General features: G+C 33.5%; 1 protein-coding gene across 1 annotated transcript; it reads left to right on the forward strand.

Moving 5' to 3' along the window:
- The first annotated feature begins 9961 nt into the window (after positions 1-9961).
- On the forward strand, positions 9962-11653 carry LOC100814577 (protein CASC3). Its single transcript, XM_003547442.4, has one exon. The coding sequence runs from the start codon at positions 9962-9964 to the stop codon at positions 11651-11653; it is 1692 nt and encodes a 563-aa protein (XP_003547490.1).
- The last annotated feature ends 1246 nt before the right edge of the window (positions 11654-12899 follow it).

Here is a 12899-nt window from a genome sequence, read left to right on the forward strand (position 1 = left end):
AAAATTAAATAATCCAAACCAGTTATTTCATAATTGAATGGAATTTGATTGCTTTTGAAATAAATGAAACACACAAGAAGAAGGTTGAATAGTGTGTTAGCCTTTTCTTCAAGATGAAAATCTTTTCAAAATCAGTTATGAGAGATATATTCAAAACCAAGTTGACAAAGGATAGTCTAATGTTAAAAAAACCACAAAATAGTTATCAAAGAACTTGTGTGTCCAAAGATGAGTTCAACAAAAAATAAGTTGAACACAAGAACAAAAGTATGAACATGTGTTTTATACTAGTTCATTCAAATTATGAGTTACGTCCAATTTTCTTTCAATCTTAAAAGGTTTCCACTAATCAATAAAATGTTACAAAACAAGTATTATTCTCTCACACTCATGACTTACAATAAGTATTCTAGAAATCACTTCTACCACACCTTTAATCTCATCCTAAAACTGGAAAACATCTAAATATTATTGGATCACTAAGTCATTCTAGTTTTCCAAACAACAAGTTTGAATGATTACAATCAAATAACTCTCATAAATAGAAAATGCGATGAAGAACAAATTACAAATTAAGTTTGTTAAGCAAAGAATAGGCACACTAAGCACTCAATGTTTAATCATCCAAAGATGAAAGTTGTATCAAGTTAAAATGACAACACTTCGAGAATGTCATATTGCAAAAGTTAGATTATGCCAAACTTCCATATTGATTTATAAGCTTCAAGAGTATGATTGTCGTGGGATTAGAGCCATCTAATTTTTTCATTCTTTCAGAGAGCTTGTCCTTTTGTGTGACGTGTCAGGTAGGGGTAGAAAAAGAAACAAATAATAGTATTGTACTTTTCCTCAACATTGTTCATGTTGTCTCATCTACTTACACGAAAATGATTTTGTAGAGAATATGTTAATTTTGCTTTAGCCAGCCTTATAACAATCACACTTGAAATTCAAATGATGAGATAGTTTGAAAAAGGAGAGAGAACAAATGTATATAATTTCCAGAAAAAATCATCCTCATTCAAAGCACAACTAGTGTGTTAATATAAATCAAAGTGTTAGTGTCTTAATTCCAGTTGGGCAATAAAAAGGTTCTAGCATAATAGATGTTGGTTTTCACAAATAGCTTTGGACGCTTGTATAGTTATAACGTGTTGGACACTAGAATTGTCTTTTAAGAAAACAAGTTGTAAAGTCCAGAAGTGCATATCGGATGTATAATCATTATGAACATAACTTAGTGTAAGATAAAAGATACAATATCAAATTTGTTTTGGACATATATGTCCTGAAATGCTTAATAAACCTTCTTAGACTATCAAATTTTAATACTTTTCATATCATAAAAACTATGAGACTTTGAGGGGTTAGACATCACCCATGTGTTTTGTTCTAATAGCTTTGAATTGAATTACTTTGCATTTCAAAACTCTCCATCCAAACACAAGTTAGTGAATCAAGGACAATATTTTTTTAGGACTATTTGCAATATACTCTATCACACTTTTTACTACAAGTTAATTTTTTTTTCAAAAATTGCAAAATCATCATTGGTGAAGTTCATTAGATAACATGTGCGAGACCTACAAAATTTAATAATTTTTAATAAAGTTTAATCAATAACAAATGATGTTTTACTTGATGCTTTATTTAATCTTTTGATTATATAAATAACAAAGAATATGCTAAAGAGAGGAGTGCTAACAGCACACTCTTTAACTTATTCTTGAACACATACTCTCCCTTAAGATTAAAATGTATTGAAAAATACAAAATCAGGAGAAAAAATAATTAAATAAGATGTGGGATGTAATAAATTTTATGATTTTCAATAATTTTCATCCAATGAGAGATGATATATTCATAAAAGTGTGTTAAAAAATGTGATCCTAACATTTGTGATGATAAATAATATTATTCTTACCAAAATTTGAAACCGTGGCACGTCAGGGTTGACGTGGTTGAGTGGGGTCTCGAACTCTACACGTTGGCTTGGAGAGGTACCTTTGACAGGAGGGGGACTTACAAAACAAAGGACTCTGACGCTCAAGTAAAAATATGAGTTAGGAAAGAAAATCAAGTATATGCTTGATAAGGCTTGTATGAGCGAGAGTGAGAGGTGTAACACTCCATTTTTCGTAAAATAAATTAAAAAGATTTTTTATTTAAAAATAAATAAAGTTTTATAAAAATGATGATATTTTTACAATTAAATAAATAAGGAGAAATAACTTTATTAATTAAAATAATTGTTTGAAGGAAAATAGAAAATATATTTTATTTATTCATTTGATAGGAAATAAAATATAGTTCTTTTTATAAAATAAAAAAAAAATAGAATAAATAAAACACCCAGAGCACCCTAGCTATAAATAGAGACGTAATAGGTCACTCTTTACATTTATGATACGTCTATGCGATCTCTCTTCCTCTCAAATTCGTTTTCCCTTTTTCCTCTCCCAAAATCCACTCTTTTTCTTGCATATACTCAAACTTATCTCAGTAAAACGACAATCCCAAAATCATTAACTGTTTGGAACATATTTTCGCACACACCCACCGTTAGGATTTTTGAGATAATGTCTGTGGTGGAAGAAATGTCCCTCGCACGGAACTATCTTTTCTCGTAAACACCAAAAACCTGTCTTAGTAAAATTATGATCCTGAACTCGTCAACCGTTGGATCGTTGTGAAATTTAGACACCACCTTTGGAACCCATTTTCACATGTTTACACCATTGGGATTTGTGAAATAATGTTTATGCAAATATAAACTAGTCTCACACTTTAACAGTAAAATGGAGACTACAATCGTTTCCCCTTCTCTCTAATGCTTGAAAACCCTAACAGAACAAACATAGGAAAAGCTTGAGGAATCTTAGGGAACTACTAGAGACACCGCTATCACTGTCATACTACACACATGAACCCTCTTAGAGGTAAGAGATGAGTTTATCACAATTGGGCACAAAATGAACATGTGTAGGGATCCTTAAGGGATCAAATTAGGATTTATTTTGGGATATTTATTGAATTATAATTTTTCTTTTATGATTATAAATACGATATTGTTGTGTTTGACGGACCAATTGATGTCCTGATGCGAATTGGTTGATAAAATTGAGTGCTCTTAGTGTTTTCTTGTTTTTAACATAGGATTTTGATTAATTGATTTTGATATGATTGTGTGAAATTGTTTAAGGGGTTTTACTCCCCATGTTGTGAGAAACATTTTTGTATAAATTGTTTGTACTTTGGACAAGATTTGCTAGATTGGCATGATAAATTGTTTTATTGAGATTATGAAATTGTGATTAAAATTGTGCCTAAGTGATAAATTGAATTTGTGATTAATTGTGAGATAACATGGTGCTTTGAGATCATAACATTGTTATTAGGATTGAGTATAAGTGCAAAGTTGAATATGCGTTGATTTGTGAGATACACATATACATGTGATGGTGGATTGTAACGTTGTGATATGTTAAACTTGTGGACATGAAATTTGGTTGTGAATAAGTGTGTGGTTAACACTTGATGTGACAATACTTGTATTGTGAACTGTGAATTATACAATAATCCGACTGGTGTTTACCTTGAAAAAAGTATTTATGCGTAATGTTAAAGGGAAAGTGTAGGATTCCTAGTTAGGAACCTAAAGCGTTAAATTATAGCGCAATGTATTAAACGTGTTTGAAATACGAGTATGAGATCATGGGTATTGTATGATTCATTAGCAGTGTTTGCGTGCAAAAATTGTTTTAGGGCTTGGACCTGAATTAGGAAGGTAAGGCTCTAACGGATTCTTCGGAGTCTAGACCTTGGGGGTAAAGACACTCGGTTTGAGTGCTCCTTTAAACTTATGTTGATCCCATATGGTTGGAGCATTCTCGCAAAATAGAGAGATCCTGACTGGTCATCTTATGATTTTACTTAGTGAAAGTGACCTAACATATCCATTGTGTGATGTGTCTTGTTATGTACTCCTAAGGCCCCCAGGGTGAGTTTTCACTGACATGACGCCACATTGCCTATAGGCTTGAGTCTTAGTATAATTGTTGCATAACACTTGCTAATTATCTATTATGAAATTGATGAATGTTATTACGTCTTGACCCAAATGTGTGATTTATGTGTAATGCGATTGGTGATTGAAAAATGAATTTTAAATGATAAAGTGGTGAAGTGACATGGATTGTATTAAGTTGAATTATGTTATAAATACTTCCATAACTTATGTTGATTACGTCTTTGTTTATTTGTTTTTTTAGAAATGTGATAACTCACTTCCTGTATGTTATTTGTGTTAGAATCCTGTGATGATCTCAAACCTTGTGTTCGTGAAAGCAGATGACTAGGTGGATGACTTGAAAGAATCTTATGTTAGAGGACGCTGGGACACAATGCTCTGATAGGATGTGACATTGGGGATACATTTTTATTTTAATTGCATGATGTTTTTTTTTATTTTACCTCATTGATTCAACAATTTTTTTTTGTAAACTTTGACGGCCTTGTTCTGAGCTGGATATGCTTTTAATAAGTTTTATTTGATGATAGTGAAGTGAATGTGAATCTTTTACCCACATGAATTTGTTTATCTGTATTTTTATATATTTTATTTATTTATATGTATGTCGGGGTAGAGGATGTCACAAGAGGGGGACACAAGTTTGTTGTCGTGTGTAGAGGAGTTCGATGGAACTTGTATTTATATTAGTTGAGCGTGGTTGCTGGTCCTTGTTTGTAGAAGTTGTTGTAGCCTTATAGATAATAGCCAAGAGCTTATAGATAATGTTGTAGAAGCAAAGCTTCATGGTGAATCAAAGGTGATTCAAAGGTGTTTTGATGATAACAATGATGATAACAAAAGATGATGACAAAGTAGATGACAAAAAGCTCAAAGATCAATCAAAGAACAACTCAAATGAATCAAAGATCAATCAAAGAACAACTCAAGTGAATCAAGAACAATTCAAGAGTTCAAGATAAGAATCAAGAAGAATTCAAGACTCAAGAAGAAAGTTAAGAGTCAAGAATCAAGATCTCAAAAATCAAGATCAAGATCAAGATTTAAGAATCAAGAGAAGGCTTAATCAAGATAAGTATAAAAAAAATTTCTCAAAAATTGAACTTCTTTACAAGCCTTGAATCAATTTTCTCAAAAAATTTCTCAAAAAATTTTCTAAAAAATTGATCAAGATTTTACACTTTTCCAATCAATCTTATACAATCCTTTACAAGCCTTGAATCTTTTTGAACTTCTTCTTCTTCTTCCTTTTGCTAAAAGTTTTCCAAAGTTTTCTGGTTTTTCCAAACCTTGAAAACTTGTGCTATTCACCTTTTTCATTCCCTTCTCCCTTTGCCAAAAAGAATTCGCCAAGGACTAACCGCCTGAATTCTTTTTGTGTCTCTCTTCTCCCTTTTCCGAAAGAACAAAAGACTAATCGCCTGAATTCTTTTGTGTCTCCCTTTTCCCTTGTCAAAGAATTCAAAACGACACAGTCTGAAAATTCTTTTGATTCTTCCCATTCCCTAATACAAAAGTGTTCAAAGGACTAACCGCCTGAGAATTCTTTTGTATCCCCATTCACAAAGTATCAAAGGTTTAACAGCCTGAGATCTTTGTCTTAACACATTGGAGGGTACATCCTTTGTGGTACAAGTAGAGGGTACATCTACTTGGGTTTGACTGAGAACAAGAGATGGTACATCTCTTGTGGATCAATTTTAGTGGAGGGTACATCCACTAGGTTCAAAGAGAACAAGGGAGGGTACATCCCTTGTGGATCTTTGCTTGTAAAAGGATTTTTACAAGGTTGAAAGAAATCTCAAGGACCGTAGGTCGCTTGGGGACTGGATGTAGGCACGGGTTGTTGCCGAACCAGTATAAAAACTCTTGTGTGTTTGTTTCCTTCTTCCCTACTCTTTTACTTTCCGCTCTGCATTTAATTTCCGCTTTTACATTCTGTTAAGTTTCTCTTCTACTCCTTATTCTCTTAACAACAACAACAACATAGTAAAAGGCTTAGAAGAGTAATTTTTTAATTAGTAAAAGTTTAAGAATAATTAATTCAACCTCCCCTTCTTAATTATTCTGAGGCCTCTCGATCTAACAAATGTAAGAGATAAACATTTGCTTATAGATAAAAGATAGATGATAATCGTATCTTATAGATAATGTGTGACGTTATAGATAATTAATTACTTGTCAACATATAAGATATTCAAATATATTTTAATATTAGTTAGGTTGGAGATAACATATTTTTAGGGAGTCTGACTGTTAAGGGTCAGACTTCCACATTCATGTAACAAGATTGACGTAGAAGGTTGATACGTATCTGTAAGTACTAAGTAGGGTGTCATAAATTTTGTGGGTCCTAAACAGTACAAATATGTTTACATCATTTTTCATATTTTTCCTCTTCGAACACAATATTAGTTTTCCTTCAAATACTTTGTATGAAGCTTCACACATTACTTCCATGTGCCATCTTTAAGAAAGAGGAGAATAAATTTAAGATTTGAAAACATTACAAGAGAGAGAAGATTGCCTTGTGAAGGAGCTAAGGAGGTGCATTCGCCCATGAGAATAGAGTTTGAATGAAAGATAAACACAATAATAAAAAACAGATTTAGAAAACCAATAAAAAGAGATGTATAATAAGAAAACGTAGATTAAAATCATATCTATATAAGAAGAAGATTGAAGAATACATTAGTTTGATTATCCTTTTCTTAAGGTGTCTTGAAATCAGAAAACAAGAGTTTCAAAATTGAAGTAATACTAAAAATATTAACGTATTTTAATAAATTTCTAAATCAACTACACTAACAATTAATGTAAAGGAATAACCCTTTTAAAATCAATACTAAGTATAAACTATAATAGTCTTATAAAAATTTTCAAATGTTAAAAAAATATCATGAAGAGATTTTGGACATACTTAGGATGTGTTTGATCTAATGTTAAGTTGAGTAGATCCACATTCCAACGGACGTTTTATGAGAAATAAAAATTTATAATTTTTTATTCAACGATTATTTAGAGTTCTCTCAACAATAAATTAAACGCACACTTAATTGTAATTCTTGTGACACATACGTACAAATTCTGTCCAATAAAAAAACTAAATATGCACACTGTTCAAATGTTATTATTCTATTACTTTATTAAAAAACTTAAAGGTTAGAGTACTCTCACCTATCTACACCAAGCATATATTAATCACATTGAGTAACCTCTATCATCTTTAAAGACTCAACTTGAGTATCACCTTTGTCAAATAGTCATTTAAATTATGTTATATTGAAGCAAGTCAATATATTATTACACACAAAGGCAGAAGCAATACATAATTATAGCAAGCGCTTGAAAAGTTCAAATAAGAAAGAAAAAAAAAGGAGAGAAATAATGTTAACTGGAAAGGTTGGGCCCAAGTGTCGAACGATGGGAATCTCATCGATAATTTGTGTTGATAATTTAAGATTAATGTCATAAGGAGGCAACATGACAATAATTTAAAAAGAATTCTTTTATGGCAAACATTCTATTCTCTTATAGTAAGATATATTTACATAAACTCATTTTAGCTTAATAATTAGCTTTTAATTTTGTTTGTGCTATATAGTATATATTGAGTGTACGACATCACATTTCCCACTCTCCTACAGCTACCTACGGTTTTTTCTTTAAAAAAATTGGTTGATACAGGACTACAGGTACTTGCGGTTGTGAAACAACTCTCATTATAAACGCAAAATTACATTCTTTACTTCAATCCTCACCATCTTTCGAGCCACATGTGCCTTTCAAAAAAAAAACTTTCGAGGCACATAAACCTATCTAAAACTTAATTTAACGTCAAGAATAACGACGATTAAGAATGAGTAGCCCAAGTTTCAGATCAAATCAATACTTCATTTTTTATTATTTTTTTTAGAATCAGGTCGAATGAATACTATCCCATCCAAAATGTCGTTAGATTATTATCTAACCAAGGAAAATATTGGCTAAAAAGGTTATGTAATTTTTTTTTCAAACTTCTATATAAGTTGCAGAAACTATAATCCAACGAATTAGAAACATCCTTTTCTATAATGTTTCTTTTAACGTTTTTAATAAGAAGTTTTTTGGCGTTTAATGTGCATTTTATTGTGATTTTGAGGTTGACATTACATCTCTGTCTTGTTATGTCAAGCATAACCCCACAAAGAAATTCGAGTTCAATATATACTTAAGCACAATCATACTTGCTCTTCAAGAAAACTGAAAGTGCGGCAAAGGAATATATATAATAATTATTATAATTATATATTTGGTTATGTTCCTCAATTGACAGAAAGTACTGCAATATTTTTCTCTATTTTACGCGCCGTAGATATTTTTTTCCTCCTCCTTTTAGCTTTCAATAGATCAATCAAAATGAAAGCCTCTGTTTTGAAAGGATGATTCTTCATTCTTAAGAATAAAATTTTCTAAAAGGTTATTTGAAGAAATTTTATTATACTCATGTTTAGTAATTCCGAAAGAAAAAGGTCAGTAATAAATTCTTTAACATGTGATTTTTAAATCATCCATTAAAATTTATTAAGAATCACAAAATATTTTATAGGTCATGTTCTCTATTTAATAAGTCTTATTCAAAATTTTGTATTTTCTAATAAATGTATTAAAAAAAAGAATATTCTTAACTTGCATTTTTCTTTTTGAAAAATTCATTAATTTGATTTTCAAAAATTACATGTGTCATAACACTTGTTCCAAAAAAATTAATAATCAAATTAACGCTTAAAGACTTTTTTACAGCAACCTCTTAAAGACATAAATCAACTTTATATTAGTCTTTTCAAAATTTTGTCACTAAAATAGTTTGTCAAGAATTTAATCTATCACCAAAGTAATATTTCAAAAATATAAAATGTCCTTATATTAGTCTTTATGGATGATTAAACCGGTGACTTAAAAAAATTGAAAGTAGTTTAATAATATACTAATTTTTTTAGTAATTAATTTTATGAATACATCTTTAAAAGCTAAAATAGTGACAAAATATTGATTTTTTTTAAAAAAGAATAATGTTGTAAAGCATGTAGCTAGTATGTTTTATGACTTAAATATTTGTTTTGGAAAAGATAATCAGAACAAAAATACTTTTAAACTAAATAAAAATGTCTTTTCCCCCCTACTAAAACTGTGCATATAAATCAAACTACTATTTATTTTGTTGTAAGACTCAATTATCAGCTTTCATCGGTTCAATTCTTAATTATATCAATTCAATCACTGATTAAAATTGTGTTTAATGCAATAATTTTTTAAGTAAAAAAAAAAATCAAACCATTCATTGTCCGGAATCCATTTCACGTGTACCACAGAATAATTTTATAGAATTAAATATTAATTTAAATAATGTTAAGACAACTCCGATAGTTTCAGATATTAGTAGATTCAACGTGTATTAGTGGGACAATTCTTTGCAAATCGCTTTTAATTAGACTTATTATCTTGAGAACTACACCAAAAAATATAGAAATAATATACAAAAGTACTAAACAATGCACTGATTATCTTGAGAACTAAATATAAATATTGCTAAATTATTCAATTATATTAAATAAAAGTAAATATATTTAAAATAAAATTATAGCATCAGACAAACATAAAAAATAAATAAAAATTATTATATTTTTAACATATGTTTATACTTATTTTTACAATTAAATTAAAAAATAAATTCAAATAAAGACATCCAAAAACCTAGATTATACAATGATAGGAGAGTTTAGTTTAGGAAGTACCTGTTACTCCAAGTATATTATCTGTCCATAGTTGCTGCGTTGTTATAAGAATTTCATTTGACGTTGTCCCCGTACCTGTCAAATTTCCAAAAACAAAACAAAGAGATAGAATAGAGCACATACACTACTTGTTTTTTCCACCCTCACCACCACCACCATGCCCCGCCGTCGTTCCTGGCACTCTTCGCCACCCTTACTGAGCCCTCCGCTACTTATCATTCTCTTCCCCATTGTGATCCTCACGCTCCTCTTCCTCGCCGTGCCGCCGATCCTCTCCGCCGTCACGCGCCTCCTCCGCTCGGCATCCTCCGACGTCAAGACCAGCTGGGACTCCCTCAACATCCTCCTCGTCGTTTTCGCCATCCTATGCGGCGTGTTCGCCAGACGAAACAACGACGACGAACAGACCCCGAATAACCACGTGCACCAGCACGACGACGATGCCGTTTCGGATCGAAACGCTGCGTTTCGTCGTTTGCATTCGGAGGGACAATCGCAGTGGTTCGGGTTCGCAGAAGAAAGAAAGGTGTATGGTAACGATACACCTCTTAACCAGTTGCAGTCACTGGATACCGGGGGAAACCGGTTGAGGATGAGACGAAACAGCAGCTCTTATCCAGATCTGCGCCAGTGGGAAACTGGCGATGACCGGTACAAGTTCCGCTTCTACGACGATTTCGAAATTGACAAGCCGTTCCGCTCGCCGGCTAGGGAGCACTTCCCCGCCGTCGAACACCGCAAACGGTGGCCGGAATCACCACAACCACAACAACATCAACATCAATATCAACAACAAGAAGATCAAGTTAAGGACATTCCGGTTGATACCTTCGAAATTCGTCCTTCTCCGCCGCCGGTGAAGTCAACTTCACCACCTCCGCCGCCACCACCACCTCCTCCTCCGCCAGAATCTGCTCGACACAATACGCGACGGACGCATCGGAAAGTAGAGAGAGAGCGAGAGAGTGAGATAACTGTTGAGCTCGACGATCACGAGTTCACGACGATCCGCTCTCCGCCGCCGGCTCCTCCGACGCCGCCGCAGCCTCCGTCGGTGAAGACACGATCGGAGCGCAAGAGTGATCGAAGGAAGAGCACCGTGAAGAGAGAGATGGCGATGATTTGGGCTTCAGTTCTCTCCAATCAGAGAAAGAAAAAGAAGAAACAAAAGACAAAGAATAATGAAAATCAGGATCCGCAATACGATGATAATGCCGATGAATTAACGAATAACACGACAGTGCCACCACCTCCACCGCCACCTCCGCCTCTGCCTTCAGTGTTTCACAGTCTATTCCGAAAAGGACTAGGCAAGAGCAAGAAAATCCACTCGGTGTCGGCGCCACCTCCGCCGCCGCCTCCTCCGCCGTCTAAACGCAAGAGCCAGACCCCTCCACCGCCGGAGCCTCCTCAGCGGAGAAACTCCGGCCGTCCACCTCTCCCTAACAGAACGGTCACCTTCAACGACGAGACTCTAAACGCCGGCAACCAGTCGCCGTTAATTCCAGTTCCACCGCCGCCGCCACCGTTTAAGATGAAGGCGATGAAGTTCGTAGTTCGCGGAGATTTCGTTAAGATACGTAGCAACCAAAGCTCGCGGTGTAGCTCTCCAGAACGCGAGGACATTATTAATGCGTCGGAAACTACAATCAATAACGACGCCGTTACTGACGCCGTCAATGACACCGTTAACGACAGCGTTATGGATCCCAACGTTTTCTGTCCCAGCCCCGATGTGAATGCGAAAGCCGCAACGTTCATTGCTCGGCTCAGGGGAGAATGGAGGCTCGAAAAGCTTAACTCGTTGAAGGAGAAAGACAATAATGGTTCATTGCCTTGTAGCTTGTAAAAAAACTCAGTGAAGAAGAAAAGTTGGGTTCTAATTATGGTATTTTATATTTCAGTTATTAGAGCCTGATAATGAATTATTCAGCGTCCTCTTGGGTTTGGGTTTGTGTTTCTTTTTTCCCACATACTTTGAGTGATTCATGGCATTTTGTTAACAAATTTGTATAGCAGGATAACTGGGGGGGTTCTAATTATGTTTTTTATGTCCCATTAGAGCCTCTACTACTAGTAGATTGATTTATTGGAGTACCAACTTCTGGTTTGTTATTTTGAATGTTTTCTATAATTTGCTCTGATCTATTGCTTTTGCTCTTTCTAGACAAAATCTCTCTAATGTTCCTTGGTCTTGGGAGCAACTGAGATGTAGTTGTTGACTTGTAGATGTTTTCTTTTTCTTTTTTAATAAACAACAGTCACTGGATATATATTACCCAGCTGGATTTAGAAAAAGACTTTTGTCAGTTGTGTTCTGTGAACATTTTCGTTGGTGACTTTTTCGTGTGATGTACATAAAGAATTAAGGGTCATAGAAAGAAAAAAGGTTTTTTTTTTAATTTATTTTCAAGCACGTACTAAGTTTTCAGGCCTAAAGAGGACCACTTTCACTTCCGTTAAGAGTCTTTTTGCTTTCGATCTCTTGGTCTTGAGCAGCCTAATATGAACCATCCATGTCCTAATTCATGCAACCCAAACCATAGAATTTCATTGTCGAAAAAATAAAGCAAAGTTCTTTTGCAAAAAAATATATTTAAATAGACCTAAACATAAACTTTTGTTTTATGGTGCTCTATCAACGGGCATAGCCACAAGCAGGCAAGCAGCACCGCTTGTTGATTATTTATTTATTAAAAAAAAAATGTTAGAATCACCCTCTCAAGCAAATTCTCTTAAACTCACTCTCAATTATTCAGATAGTGTTTTTGCGAGATTGAGAGCGATGAGAGTTGTAACAAAGACAAAGGAGTGTTGAAATCCTAATGATAAAAAAAGAAGAAGAAAGGATTAAAATTTGCCCACAAAGATAGCTGGTTAGCAAGTAACAAAATAAAGTAATAGGGTGAAAAATAAAGTAATAGTTGAGAGTGTGTTTAAGAATATGTGCCAGAGAATGTCACCCTAGCATTCCTCTAAAAAAAAATCGGTGCAGCTTAGCTGGTTTGAATTAAAGTATCCACTTTGAACAAAAAAATAATAATTTGAAGAAAAAAAATAGTATCCACAAAAGAGTTGGGTATTACTATCGGCAT

This window comes from Glycine max, chromosome 15 (assembly GCF_000004515.6).
Source record: "Glycine max cultivar Williams 82 chromosome 15, Glycine_max_v4.0, whole genome shotgun sequence".
Taxonomy (NCBI): domain Eukaryota; kingdom Viridiplantae; phylum Streptophyta; class Magnoliopsida; order Fabales; family Fabaceae; genus Glycine; species Glycine max.

Bases quoted from the DNA above. Each gene is read 5' to 3' on its own strand.
- LOC100814577 (XM_003547442.4), top strand. From the start codon at position 9,962: ATGCCCCGCCGTCGTTCCTGGCACTCTTCGCCACCCTTACTGAGCCCT.